Genomic DNA, 14,463 nt, shown 5'->3' with positions numbered 1-14,463 from the left:
AGGATACGCATAGCAGCTGTTTCAGGTAGATGAAGTTGATAAGTAACCTTCCCAACCTTCTCCAGAATACAAAAGAAGGACCATAGAATTTGGAAGCCAGCTTAAGAGATTTCTTTAGTCCCAATGCATTCTCACGGTATGGTTGCATATTAGGATAAACCATGTCACCCACTTCAAAGACACGCTATGTCCGTTGCTGGTGAGCATAACGTTTCATCCTATGCTGAGCCTAAGTTAGGTTCTTCTTGAATTTTGACAACATCTCCTCCTTTTCTTGTATTCTCACCAAGGCTTCTTAAGTTGATGCAAATAACCAACGAGTTAGTTTTCATGAATATTAGCTAGAATCTATGCCATCATAGCTCTCTCCTCATTAAGGTTATTTGCATCAACTTATATCCATTGCTACTTCTAATGCACCATCTCACTTATTTGTAACAGTGGTTAACATCTATTTTAAATATATCATTTAATTTAGTTATTACTTGTGAACTTGATTTTTCATCATTGTCAGCTGCCCGCCCCTTTTTTTTGTTTGTATATATTCGGTGATAACCACAAACTCAAAAATGCAACTGGAGCTCTAATCATAATCCCTTTTAGATAAATTTGCTATTATTAACTTCCTTACGTGTAAGCACTCCTATAAATTATACGGTGATATTCTTTGTGTACCTAACTATGATTGAAATTATAAGAGTTAAATACATCATTAGTGCATAAACTTAGCAAGTGGATGCATTTAGATACATCATCTCTCAAGTTGCTCATTTGAGAACAACAACTTATGTGTGCGTATAGGATCATTGAGATGACACGTGGGCAAAAAGGCCATGTAGGTAGCTTACGTGTTAGCCAATGTTTTTCTGAAAAATGTCCTTACTCATTTTGCAATTTATTTAAGTTGAGAAATGTTTGTTTTCAGGTCTTGTATCCTAGGATTTGCGGAATGTACAAGTCCGATGACAAAATGAGCAAATAAACTAGAGGCCGATTTGCAATAGTGTACATTACAGGTTATGTACATGCAAGAGCTAAATGTACACATAAGCTGCCTATGTGGCTTTTCTGCTCATGTGTCCTCTGGGTGACCCCATCCGCACCCACCTGCTAAATTGTTGTTCTCGAATGAACAATTTGAGAGATTATGTACCTAAGCGCATCCACTCGACAAGTTGATGTACCAATAACATATTTAACTCAAATTATAATAAGCAAAAAAGCTTATTCCTACATACTTTTTCAATGTGGCGATAGATAAAACACAACATGCTCAATTATTTTTAACTTGCTGGGCAAGATGGTAGGGGGCAGTACGTAATGTAAGACATACTGCCTGCCATTTCATCACATGATCTTTGCTTGCCATGATGCTATCACTTACTCAACTTAGCTTTGTTGATCATTAGGTACATTTCTTTGTGAAACCGACATTCTGTAGCGGTGTAGCCCATGTACTCATCCAAATTGTACCCCATATACTCATGCAGTGTGCCTTTGCAACTTGCATGAGTACCTTGGTCGCCTCACTATTCTTATTTGCTTGACGACGGTGGTGCCAAATCTACATTATATGGATTTACTATGCTTCATTGATTGCGGGAAAGGTGCGATTTACAAACGGTGTTTAGCATTTCATCTTGATGTGTGAAACACTTACATCATGATTCTAAACAAACACGGCTATTTATTCTATTGGCCCTGATTTTTGCCTTACAATGTTCTGACAGGGTTATATGAACTGAATGAATGTGCCACCAATGTTTTATTATGTTTTCTAACCAAGCCGAAGAAATGCCTCCATGCTTACACTGCAACAACAGACCATGGCAGACAGCAGGGGGGGAAAAAATCCACCCACAACAAAAGGTCATCTTTGAATCACTCGGTTCAATGTTCATGAAGCGCAACATGAAACATTTTGAACCATCACATGCAACTAATTCTCAAGTGAATTGTAGTAACATCAAGAAATAGTAACCGCAACAAGAAAAATAGTTTTTTTTGGAAAGAGGCGGGAGCATTGCCGATTCATTTAAGGAGATAGAAGTTTACAATTACAATAAGTGCATCGAAAAATAGAGCTAACATAGATAACTAAGCATTGAAAATAAAACAAGAAAAATAGTTACGCTCAACATCTCAGTCCATCGACTTCATCGAATTCTCAAATCATTGCGATGCAACATCAAGAAATTCTAAGCCCAACATCCTAAATCACCAGCTGCAACTGCAACATAGTAAAAATTTATTAAGCCCGACATTTAAACCCATCTTCCAAAATTTACAGCTTGGAGAAATAATAAAGCCAACATCCAAAAAAATTCTGAACCCAGCATCTCAAACTGTCTTATGGACAATTTCCCAATTGACTTGTTAGCAAACAGCAAGAGACCTGTGCACACCGCTGTATATTTAGGCATCCCTTTTTTTGATTCCACGAGGCCATGGCACGGTTATATTTAGCGGCGATGGCATGTCCTCGCGCCGCTAGCTCCTTCGTTCACCGTCCGGAAAGAGGGAACATCGCCACCGCCACCGCACAAAGGGGGGCATGCGGTGCTGACCGTTGGCGCACCGCTTTTGGCCCCCGCCGCCGCACGACACCGGCCGGGAGGCCGCGGCCAACACCGACGACCTCGCGTACGGGTCTCGCCTCCGTCCTCGCCGGTGGCAATGGCAGGGGAGGAGCGGATCCTGGTGTCAGTGCGGCTGCGGCCGGTGAACGCGCGGGAGGCGGAACGCGGCGACGGCTCCGACTGGGAGTGCGCCGGTCCGACCACGCTCATGTTCCGCGGCAACATCCCCGAGCGCGCCATGTTCCCCGCCACCTACACCTACGGTGACCATGCGAGCGCATCCTTCCATTTCGCGTTCGTGTCTGTCCTCGGCTCCTCGCTCAATCAAGTTGCTCTCCTCCTCCTCTTCAGACAGGGTGTTCAACCCGGAGTGCAACACCCGGCAGGTGTACGAGGAAGGGGCCAAGCAGGTGGCCCTATCGGTGCTCAGCGGCATCAATTGTACGCACTCATCAATTGTAGCAGCAAGACCAGTTATTTCATCACAACACTGAAATGCAAATGCAAATGAATTTATTAATTTGTTCTCTGCATTGCAGCAAGCATATTTGCGTACGGTCAGACGAGCAGCGGGAAGACATACACCATGGTCGGCATCACGGAGCACAGCATGTCAGACATCTATGACTACATTGACAAGGTTGAATGATTCATGTAGAGCTATCGATTCATCAGATTCTATCACAATATAATTCATGCACCACCTTTTGGTTTTGCTGTGATTTCCTTCCCTCTTCAAGTTTTATACTGGTCCCTGCAGCATAAAGAGAGGGAGTTCGTCTTGAAATTTTCTGCTATGGAGATATACAATGAAGGAGTGAGGGATCTCTTGAGCCCCGACGCAACACAACTAAGGCTTCTTGATGATCCGGAGGTCAACTGTTCTACCTTGATGGTTATATAGTGATTTTTCTCATGTTGTTTGTACAATTCATGTTTATCCATTGCCATTTTCTATCGACCAGAAAGGAACTGTGGTAGAGAAACTCACAGAGGAAACTCTCAGGGACAAAGGCCATCTCTTGGAGCTCCTCGCAGTGTGTGAAGGTATTAGCGAGACTGAAACTTTTCTTGCTATTGCAACAAACAAGAAACACCTCATTTGTTTGTTCTAGTGTGCTAATAATCCTTTTGGTTTGTCTTCGAAAACAAAAATAATCCTTTCGGTTTGTGGCACAGCTCAAAGACAGATAGGGGAAACTGCGTTGAACGAAACGAGCTCCAGATCTCATCAGATACTCAGACTGGTTGGCCCTTTCTGCAATACTGAATTGTGCCAATCTTTCACCAAGAATTATTTTTTGTTCTTAGCCAAGATGTGTACACTGCAGACAATCGAGAGTTCGGCAAAGCAATTCATGGGACGAGGCAACTCAAGCACCCTTATAGCCTGTGTGGTATGGACATCTCTTATATGTGTTTTTTTTAATCTCATTTCAAGCATTACATTGTTCCATGCATTATACTGAGTTTTTCATTTTTCTTATGGGCAGAATTTTGTTGATTTAGCCGGAAGTGAGCGTGCATCTCAGACGCAATCAGCTGGAATGAGGCTGAAGGAAGGTAGCCATATTAATAGAAGTCTGCTTACACTTGGAAAGGTCATTCGGCAACTCAGGTTCTTTCAACTGATCTTGTCATCTGTCTTTGCCATCGAAAAGATAGACTTCCAATCATATTACTGATACAATTTTGCATTTTTTTCTTGATTTAAATGCCTTTTAATGTTGTCGATGCTGGACCTCTGACTTTGGACAACTTATTCCTGCTGCAGCAAGGGGGGAAATGGCCATATACCTTACAGAGATTCAAAGCTCACTCGAATCCTGCAGTCATCTTTGGGCGGCAATGCTAGAACTGCTATCATCTGCACGATGAGCCCAGCACAATGCCACATCGAGCAATCTAGGAACACACTTTTGTTTGCAAACTGTGCCAAAAATGTAGTTACCAATGCACAAGTTAATGCGGTGATGTCAGACAAGGTATTGGTGAAGCATCTTCAGAGAGAACTTGCAAGGTTAGAAAATGAGCTGAAATCACCTGGATCGGCCTCTTGCAGCACTCATGCTGAGGTTTTGAGAGAGAAGGATGAACTGATCAAACAGGTACTGTTACTCTCAGTGAGTCCCTTGCTTTCATCCATGGTCTTTGTATTGATTTATCCTTAGTGCATTTTCAACATTGTATGTTGTTCTACGATCAATTATGGATTTCCAGCTGGAAGAACAGTTGAAGGAATTGATGGAGCAAAGAGACACCGTTCAATCTCAACTTGACAATTTTCGCAGGGTTGCAAGTGATGGAAATATTGATGACCGCACAACAAGGCGATGGGTATTGATTTTTTTTTATTGCTGGATTCCTTCTAAAAACCATGCACCAATCTTCTTAATGTTCCCAATTCTGACAGGATGAGCATAATCGGTCTTCAGACTCCCTCCCACGTAATGTGTCTGAAGACTTGCTTTCTTCTTCTGATACTTATGATGCCGCCTATGAAGATCAAGACGATGTTGGCTCAAAAGCACTTGATGCATCACATGATTGTAACGGTCATCATCATGACCCAAAGATCCCCAAAGGACCAACGGAGCCACATCAACAAACAATGTATGAACAGTCTCTGTCTAGTATGCATCAACCAAGAAACCATATTTCTGATAGTAGCATAGAAATATATCAAGCAAGCAGCATGCCTTCATCTGAGCTGTCTGAGGAGCATTGCAAGGAAGTCTCATACATTGAGACAAATGAGCTCAGGAGGAGTCAAGCATTCTTTCCTTCTGATCATGATGGTACAGATATTGATGAAGAGAAGCATGGTGAAAGCATGATAAACACAGCAGACAGTGCCATCAAACTATATACATGCGATTCTGACCCATCTTCTGATACTGAAAAACCTAACAATGACGAATCTTTGGCCCTGAAGAGGTGTGTTATAATCTCCAGGGACAGTGTACTTACCAGAAGTAAAAGCTGCAGAGCTAGTTTCATGGTCATTCCAAATAGTTGGTTTGATGATTCAATGGATATGAAAATGACAGAACCCGGTGACATTTTCAAATATGCTCCTATAAGGCCAGAGAAGGTTAGGAGGAGCTTGTATCCTGAAAACGGTGATTGCCAAAATGATCTTTCATTAGACTGTTCTGTGGCCTCTGGAGGAGTTGCACCTGACACAGTTGTAGACAAGAACACTTGCAATGACGAAGAGGAAAGCGCCATCAATGACATCAGATGCATCAGGGAAGTGAAGGAGAAGGTAGAAGAGTGCCGTACATCCCAACTTGAGGGGAATCAGGTACAAGTAGTTTCTTTATCACAATGGTCTCTCCGTAGGCTCTGCTCGTGACACCTTTGTCAGTTTATTAAAACCTACAATTTTTTATTACACAACCAATAGAATTTGAAATAGGGAAAAAGCATCAGGTTCAGTTACTTGAACAACACAGGAAAATGACTAGAGTTGTATAAGGCGCAAATGTCTTTCCTAATATCATCCTACCCTTTTTTACTTCCTCAAGATGATTCTGATGTATGTATAATTGTTTAAGCAGTATATCATTACTGAAGATTTTTCGGACATAAAAAGTGCCAAAGATGTTGGTACAGATATATCCATGGCCACTGTTGACTCTCCTTCACGGTGGGCTATTAATTTCGAGAAAAAACAGAAGGAAATCATTGAGTTATGGCATGAATGCAATGTCTCTATAGTACACAGAACATATTTCTTCCTCCTCTTCAAGGGCGATAAAGCAGACAACATCTACTTGGAAGTGGAGCACAGAAGGTTGTCCTTCATTAAAGGTTCTTTCAGTACTGGGTTTGAGACATCAAGGTAACTTTTCATAGTTCATATATACTACTCCTTATGTAAAAGAGACATAATGAACTGCATGCATATAATGGTAACTTTTCATAGTTCATATATACTACTCCTTACATCAAGGTAACTTTTCCTAGTTCATAGTTCATAACTTTTCATAGTACTCAATTTTACAAATTTTCAGCTACTTAGTTATGTAAAAGTTGTGTATATAATGAACTGCATGCATCCTTTTTCTTGGCAGCTTGAGAAATCTTCGGCATGAAAGAGACATGCTCTACAGGCAAATGCTGAAGAAACTCCATCATCTAGAAAGAGAGAGCCTTTACACCAAGTGGGGGATTGATCTGAATTCCAAACAACGAAGGCTGCAGCTATCGCGCCGCATATGGACACAGACTGACATGGATCATGTGAGGGAAAGTGCAGCTCTTGTCGCAAAGCTGGTAGAACATCTAGAGAAGGGGCAGGCCATCAAGGAGATGTTTGGGTTAAGATTCACACTGAACCCACGAGCTGACCGGAGATCTTTCAGCTGGCAATGATATGAAATGGTGAAATAATGACTTATGTCTGCATAGTGGAGAGTATCTCTTATCAGGAGATGATATCATCCCAGCATTGATTTTTACTGATGCCCATGTATGTATTTCTTTTTTACAGAGTGAATTCTCAAGATGAAACGAAGTGAGATACCAAGTCCTTTACGCCTACTGCGTAAAGTATTGCTGTGCTGAAATTATCTTGGCATCAATGTATATATCTAATTTACCTGATTTTTGCTAACTAATGCTACGCATGCAATGTTTTTTTCCCCTATCCCTGGCTCGTTGTCTCTTTCCCTCCTTGTAAGAGGTGCATCATGCTAACCTATGACCAAAATCACTCAAAAAGCTGAAAATGGGGGATATAATGCCTGTTTCAACCCCATTCAGAAACCCACTATCAACTGGATTCAAACACTTTTAAACGACTCAGCAAACACTTCCAATTCATTTGGAGAGCGCTTTCAACTCGATTGAAAAGCACACTCACCTTGATGTTAATAACACTTCAAAATCAAGTCCAAAAAACACTTTAATTAAACTAGTTCAAACACACATTTAATTTAACTTACAAAACCGACGGCCTCCAGAGCGCCGGACTCTGCGCCGGTGGAGCTGCAAAGGGACGAGACGACGCGACGATGACGAGGAGGGAACAAGGCGACGCCGAGCGAGCCTACTGCTGCGCGCACCGCCTGAGGGCAACCCAGGCGGTTATCCGCCATTCCGGCGCCACCCCTACCTAACCAGAGCATGCCAATCCCTACTCGCTGGGCGGCCAGGACACACGCCGGCGCCGCACCACTTGGCCTGGTTGGTTACCAGACCAACTTACGATTCGAATCGAAGCGCCGCGGGGCGTCCTAGTGGCGGCGACCCTGACTTGTGACTACTCCGATCCGATTCCGAGGCGAAGTCGCCGTTGCCAGGGACTATAACGAACCGACTTAGAATCCAATCGATTGTGCTCTCTTCATCGATTATAAATCGGAGGAAGGATGGAGTGGATCCAAGACCGTATTTTTCTCTCCTTGCTTGTTGGGACCGAGTCACTATGGTCAGCAAATTGGAGGAGGGATCCTCGTCGTCTAAGCGGCGGCGGCGGGACGATGATTACGCAAAGCAGAGTACCTGCAGACCTCGGCGGAAGCAGCACCTGTATCTAGCGCTAGATGACTGGAATGGCGGGTACGACATCCTGGACCATGCTGCTGGAGGAGGAGACGACAAGCTCCCCGAGCCGGCTGCCGTCCGGATAGCGTGGCCGGCGGGTGGCCCATGGCCTTTGCCGCCCTGGGCACCAACATCTTCATCGCCACTAACCCGCGCAGCCAGGGCGACCGCGCACCGCCGACCCTCGTCTACGACACGAACACATCCGCCCTCACCGTCGGCCCGCGCGTTCCCAACAATATCCGTGACCTGAACGACGCCATGGCCGCCGGCGAGACGCTGTATGCCTTGACATCGGTTCCCTACCCAGAGTACTCCTCGCTGCATGCCCTGTCGTGGGCGCCCACCGATATTCCGGATCCCGAGCCATGGGATCCGGCCATGGAGTGGTCCTGGAACACGGCGCCCTCGCCGCGGCCGCCCCCGTGCGATGGGATCGACGTCATCGCCTACGCGCTGCACCCGGACGGGCGCACCGTCTTCGTCTCCACAGGCTTCAGCACCCACTCCCTGGACGCCGGCAGCGGCGTGTGGAAGGACCTTGGGGATTGGGTGCTGCCCTTCAGAGGTCAAGCCTTCTTCGACGCCGACCTGGACGCCTGGGTCGGGCTTCATCATACATACTATGGATACATTTGCTGCTGCCCAGTGGCCTCCCGCGGCACCGCCGCCACACGGGCGCCGGAGTGCAGGATGCTCATGGAGAAGCTGTTCCGCCGCAAGGAGGAGGACCCAAAGCACCGGTCCCTCTTGAGGGGGAAAGAGATTACACTTACCTACATGGGCGACAGCAGGTTCGCGCTCGTCGAGAACATCCTGCGTACTGACGATTACAATGACGGTTCCGTGCTCCATATCACCTTGTTTGGCCTTAAGTACGATCACAAGGGAGAGCTGCAGACCAAGGTTCGTCGTGCCACTAGATCATACGCAGTGTCCAAGAATAACCCTATGTTTTCTCATGCAGCATTCTGGATGTAATGTTGTCCTTTATTTATGGCTATCTGATTGATTACCTGTACATGTTAGTAGAATCGAGTCTCGTCGTTGTTGCTAACAAATCAGCAGCATCCTGCATAAACCCGCCGTCGTGCACCCTGAGCCCGAGATCCTGACCAGAACGCCGCGAGCTCCTCGGCGAAACCCCTTTCCCTACCCGAGACCACCGTCGCGTGGTCACATCCAGCCATGAGACGGAGCTCCGCGTGGGGGAGCTTCGCTTTCAGGTGACGGCTGCAGTCGACCGGAACCACAGGGTCCCTGACGCCGTGGATGATCATCACTGGGATGCCGGCCGCCTCGACGGCCTCCAGGTTCCGGTCCTGCAGCCTCGCCCCTCCGCAGATGACGTTGTGCATCGTGTGCCACGCGGAGTGGTGGGTGTGCCTCGTCAGGTCCCTCACCCGGAAATCCACGTCCCTGCACGATGGAATGAATTTTCAGTTCCTAGAGGCATTTTTCAGTGTCTGAAACTCTGAACTCTGAACCCGTATGGATGGTTACCTCTTTCTCGTGAGGAGCCTGAAGAGCCATTCCCAGGCCAGGTGGTTCTTGCAGAAGAGGAAGCAGACGGTCCTCCCGATGTGCTCGTACCAGGACATCACCGCGGAACCGAACAGCAATGGCGGCCACAGCTTCTTCTCGGCGAGCCTGCTCAGCGCGACCTGGCTCGCCTTCTGCTCGGACGGCAGGAAGTACGGCTGCAACCAACGGAGGCGGTCAACTGACGGATCAGCAATTACTTCTCATCTCCCAATTCAGAGCTAACTCTGCTTGGGTAGTTGGGTTCATTGGAATTGGAATGAAGGCACTCTGCTACTTACTGGCGCGACAAGTGTGATCGATTTCACTCGGGTTGGGTGCTTGGCAGCCAGCGCGAGGGCGATGACGCAGCCCATGGAGTGGGCAACCAGGTGGAAGGAGCTCAAGTTGTGGTGCTCAACGAGGCTTCTCTCGATCGCCTCGACGTGGTCTTTCAGTCTGTACTTGCAGTTGGCCGGCTTGGGGCTCTGGCCGAAGCCGAGGAGATCCACCGCGAACAACCTGCTGTTGAGGGTGGAGGACTCGCGGAACACCGTCTCAGCCCAGAAGGACGACGACGACGTGAAGCCGTGCACGAAGATGGCATTCTCGGCGCTGATCTCCTCGCTATCTGTTCCTGCTTCATCTGCAAACCTAGAAGCGTTACTGTTCCTTAATTGAACGGCGAAAAAGGGAACGGAAAAGAGACAGAATTGCGCGTCGAGGTTGCAGACAAAACCGCATGCTAACCTTTGGCCTCCGGCTCTTTCACGGCGACGTGCAGCCGGCCGCCGCCGCCCCGCCACGCGACGCACGACTTGCACCCGCAGTCGGACCACCTCGGGCTGCGCCATTTGCACGGAGCCGCCGCCGGCCCCTTCTCCGGCGCCCGGCTCTTCCTCACCACCACCCGCACAAGCCCCACCAGCGCGTCCCTGACGGCGCTCCTCCGCGCGTACAGCGTATCGGAGACCTCCTCGTCGCCATCCCCATCCGTGGCCACCGCCTCGCTCTCGTAGCTCCTGTGGCAGTAGCACCCAACGGGGCTCTCCTCCAGGATGCCGTCGAGGAGGGCGTACACGAGGCAGAGGAGGACGTCGACGACGTCCAGGAGCGCGAAGACGGCGGCGGCGAGTGCCGAGGCGGCCGCGTCGGCGGCCGCCCGTGGCCATGTGGACCACCGCCGCCGCCGGGGGCTCGCAAACGTTGGCATATGCTCGACGTGGTGCGTGCCAGAGGGGACCCGGCCGGAGGGAGGCGAGGGGACAAACACAAGCGGATGGATGCGATGCGAGTGGTGAGGCTGGAAGAGCGTTCGCCAATGGGCGCATGTGTTGACCGTTGCTCCACGTCACGTCGTCGGTGCGCGCGGACAAGGCCGCAAGCCAAAGCCGAGTGTTGGCGTGTGTCTTCCTCCTCCTGCGTGTTTCTCGTACCGTGTCGGGATCACTGCCTGTCTCGAGTGCCTTCCGTGAAATTCTAGCCTTCTTCCCGCGCGCGGCTGCTTCCGTGATTTTCACAAAGGGACTTCGTACTATCTACCATGATCCTAGGTGCATCTATCCATCCTCCTATTCATGACTTGACATAGGTCTCCTTTTTTGAGAGGATGAAACTTTTCTCTTTTCACAAGAAGGGTTGGATTTCATTATCACAGTACTTTTACAGGGTGACTCTAACGAAAGGAAAAAAATACAATGAATTCCACAACAGGAGCACCCAACGATCCTCACCGTCGCCGACTGCAATAACCGTTGCCCGAGCCTTCTCCATCTCCCGCAATGAAGAACCCAAGATGAAACTCACGGCCGGAACCCGAATCGACGAAAAGATCTTCAAAGTCCGCCAGTAGCACACTAGAAGCATGTTATTTATCCGTTGAACGCTCCGGGCAGTTCTCACATTCACTGGGCTCAGTCGCCGATTGCCTCACCAGCAATACCCAGTCAACAAGTAGCAATCCCACAAAGGTAACTGGAGAACACTAGCTTGCACACACGAGCAAGTGGAGAGCAAACCTCACAAAAGCAGTCGCAGGCTACAACAAGGTCGTCTGAACCACTTCGGAGGGACAAAATTTTGGTATCACCAGAACTGCCCTGGAGGGTAAAAATGCATCCAAAACTTGTCCACATATCCCTCGCCATGTTCTGATTTACAAGTCCAGCGCTGTCGTTGACACCATGGGCACCGACGGCACCAACGAAATCACAAAGGAATCGAACACCGACGCAAAGAGGAAAACGATGGCATACCTGTCGATGTCAAGACCCCCGCAGAATATATCCTCACCGAGCACCACTTGCGCTTCCGACACCACCATGACTCGCTCACCAAAAACAAAGGCAATGGTAGAGAGGCTATGGAAGTGACAAAAGATTACCGGCGAGATCTTCACCGGTAAGAAATCCAACCCTAACCTATCTAGAACTACTCTATTAGGAGGAGATATGTACATGATCCACCGGATCCGCAGTTCCCCAACCACACCGATGCCAAAGAGGCCGCCGACGGCGAGGAGAAATAGCGAATCCGGCGGAGAGAAAGGAAATCCCCTCGGAGTCGCCTCTCAACTATTTTTGGGGAACGGGATATTTAACTATTTGCCATCCTTATGGTTGGCACTCCTTCAAAAGCTATTCTTACGGTTGCTTCTACATATTTACCATCCTCGTACAAATGAAGTAACAGATTTACCAATCTTGCTGACGTGGCAAGCCACCTCCTCATGCCAATATGGATCTACCATGGAAAATGACCACACCACCCCTATTAGGTGTCGGAAGTTCCAACATGTGCCGGAAGTTCCTAATAACTTCCGACCGGGGGTGCTCAGCAGATTAAAATTGATCAGGGTCGGAACTTCTGATCCAATGTTGGAAGTTCTGATGATAAGTGTCGAAAGTTCCCAATAACTTTCGACAGAGGGTGCTCAGCTATTTTATTTGAACAGGGTCGGAAGTTCCGACAATAACTTAACAGCACAGCAACGGCTAGTTTTTGAGGCTCAGGTATTTATACCTCCTCAGCCCCCCTTTATTTGTTGCTAACCTAACCCGAGACAAACACCTCCAAGAGCATTCGACACTCCTCCCTACTCTCTCCTTGAGCTAAATCTTTGAGAGTTTTGAGCTAGGGTTTAGATGAGAGAAAGATTTGAGGTGTGTGACTCTAGCTTTGAGTGTGAGGTCAACCAAGTTCATCTCGAGAGCACTTGAAGCATTTTCGATTTTCGATTCGCGTTTGTTACTCTTGAAGCTTACTTCTAGACAGTTTGACGTCGCCCATTTGAGCACGCTCTTGTTGTGGTGCGCCTGGAAAGTTTGTATTGCCCATCCTTTTGGAGGATTCATAGTAAGTGACTCAATCTTCTTTTGTGGTTGATTGAGAGAGGTAAATGGTTAGTGAGGACCTGACTCTTTGTGAGCTCCTCAATGGAGACGTAGCTTCCTTTGTGGGAGTGAACTTCAGTAAACAAATCTTTTGTCTCGTGTGCTTATTGTGTTCTTCAAGTTCTTATTGACCTAGAACTTAATTTGTGCCGATCTACATTCTTATGAAGTTTCTCTCATAAAGATCACCTGCAGTAGTCTCTATACATGTTTGCTGAACTTTTGATTCAAATAGATTCTTCTGAAACTTGTTTTATTTTGAATTTCGTAGAGTACTTTTTACTCTGTCGGAAGTTCCGCTCCTGTACTGGAAGTTCCGACCCCATCAGAAGTTCCGACACAGTGTTGGAAGTTCTGACCCATTTAACTCCGCTGCGAAGAATTTTCAGGTTTTATAGATCGAGCCTATTGGCCCCCCTACTCCCCTCTAGGCATCACACGATCCTTTCATTCTCCTGCTGCCCCCTCCATCGCAACGTCCCCATCGGTGGTTCCACATGCCAGCACCCGCGCCTCGCGCACCACCACCTGTCGGTGGTGGCCAGGTGCACCCCGGTCTTTGGCCTCGGCCTCGGCGGTTGCGGCGGCGCGCATCCTCCAGTGCCTCCGATCTCATCCTCGTCGTCGTCGCAGGCGGACGACCCCCTCGGCTCGCTGTTCGCGCTCGGCACCACCGCGCGCGTTGCTCGATGGCCCCGCGGCGCCGATGCTGGAGGGCCACGACGCGAGGTTGTTCGACCTCAGCCTTGAGGTGCCAGGAGGTCTCGTGGGTGGCGTCGACGATGCGGCCGTGCAAATGCGGGGCCTCGGGCTCGGGGGAGGTGGCGGCGGCCATGCTGGTGCGTCCCCAGCTGTTCTGGCTTGCCAGGCTGCTGGACGTAGTAGTCTGTTAATTTTTTTTCATTCCCCAAACAAAAGTGCTATGCGTACGTAGTCCGTTAATTTTTTGTTTTAGGTGCTCTGCAAATCTATGTCTTGGTTCGTGTGATGGGTGGGGCCAGGATGGCGCAACTGCGTAGGGGCGCGTGTGGCGGGTGCTATGGATGCCGCACGGCGAAGGTTTGGGTTGCTGGATGCGCGTGTGGCGTGTGACGCGGTGTGGATGCGGCACACGGCTGGGCGGAGGAGTTGCGGTGAGGAAGAAGAGGGCGGCGAGAGGTTGAAGATGATAATTATAATTTGATCCCACGCGTCATTGGCCGGAGAGGGATGAGATGGCTAACATGATAAGGGCAAGGGTAGCGTGGTCATTTTTCAGGATCGATCCACGCTGGTATGAGGAGGTGGTTCATCACGTCACTAAAAGTGGCAAATTTCTTACTTCGTTTATTCAGGAATGACAAATACACAGGGGACAACTGGAAAGATGGCTTACGAAGGAGTGCCAACCGTTAAGGCTTTTGGAGGGGTGACAACCG

General features: G+C 48.3%; 2 protein-coding genes across 3 annotated transcripts; one reads left to right on the top strand and one right to left on the bottom strand.

Annotated features, from left to right (window-relative positions):
* Window positions 1-2,243: 2,243 nt before the first annotated feature.
* LOC101760902 (kinesin-like protein KIN-7J) lies at window positions 2,244-7,284 on the top strand. The gene is made up of 13 exons (XM_004958672.3): window positions 2,244-2,842; window positions 2,931-3,020; window positions 3,119-3,219; window positions 3,340-3,453; window positions 3,545-3,626; window positions 3,759-3,826; window positions 3,911-3,976; window positions 4,073-4,197; window positions 4,354-4,687; window positions 4,800-4,916; window positions 4,993-5,886; window positions 6,143-6,426; window positions 6,659-7,284. Exons 1-13 carry the CDS (start codon window positions 2,677-2,679, stop codon window positions 6,957-6,959), a joined length of 2,742 nt encoding a protein of 913 aa, XP_004958729.1. The 5' UTR covers window positions 2,244-2,676; the 3' UTR covers window positions 6,960-7,284.
* A 121-nt stretch (window positions 7,285-7,405) lies between these two features.
* On the bottom strand, window positions 7,406-10,949 carry LOC101761304 (probable lysophospholipase BODYGUARD 4). 2 transcript variants are annotated; one of them, XM_004958674.4, is made up of 5 exons: window positions 10,404-10,949; window positions 9,956-10,299; window positions 9,636-9,832; window positions 9,149-9,551; window positions 7,406-9,026 (listed from the first exon to the last, which is right to left on the bottom strand). In XM_004958674.4, exons 1-4 carry the CDS (start codon window positions 10,864-10,866, stop codon window positions 9,194-9,196), a joined length of 1,362 nt encoding a protein of 453 aa, XP_004958731.1. In that variant the 5' UTR covers window positions 10,867-10,949; the 3' UTR covers window positions 7,406-9,026; window positions 9,149-9,193. The 2 variants fall into 2 exon arrangements, with proteins under 2 accessions (XP_004958731.1, XP_004958730.1); XM_004958673.4 differs by lacking the exon at window positions 7,406-9,026 and having other exon boundaries at window positions 9,060-9,551.
* Between the last annotated feature and the right edge of the window lie 3,514 nt (window positions 10,950-14,463).

This window comes from Setaria italica, chromosome II (genome assembly GCF_000263155.2).
Source record: "Setaria italica strain Yugu1 chromosome II, Setaria_italica_v2.0, whole genome shotgun sequence".
Taxonomy (NCBI): domain Eukaryota; kingdom Viridiplantae; phylum Streptophyta; class Magnoliopsida; order Poales; family Poaceae; genus Setaria; species Setaria italica.
This window is presented reverse-complemented; position numbering and strand designations above follow the sequence as displayed.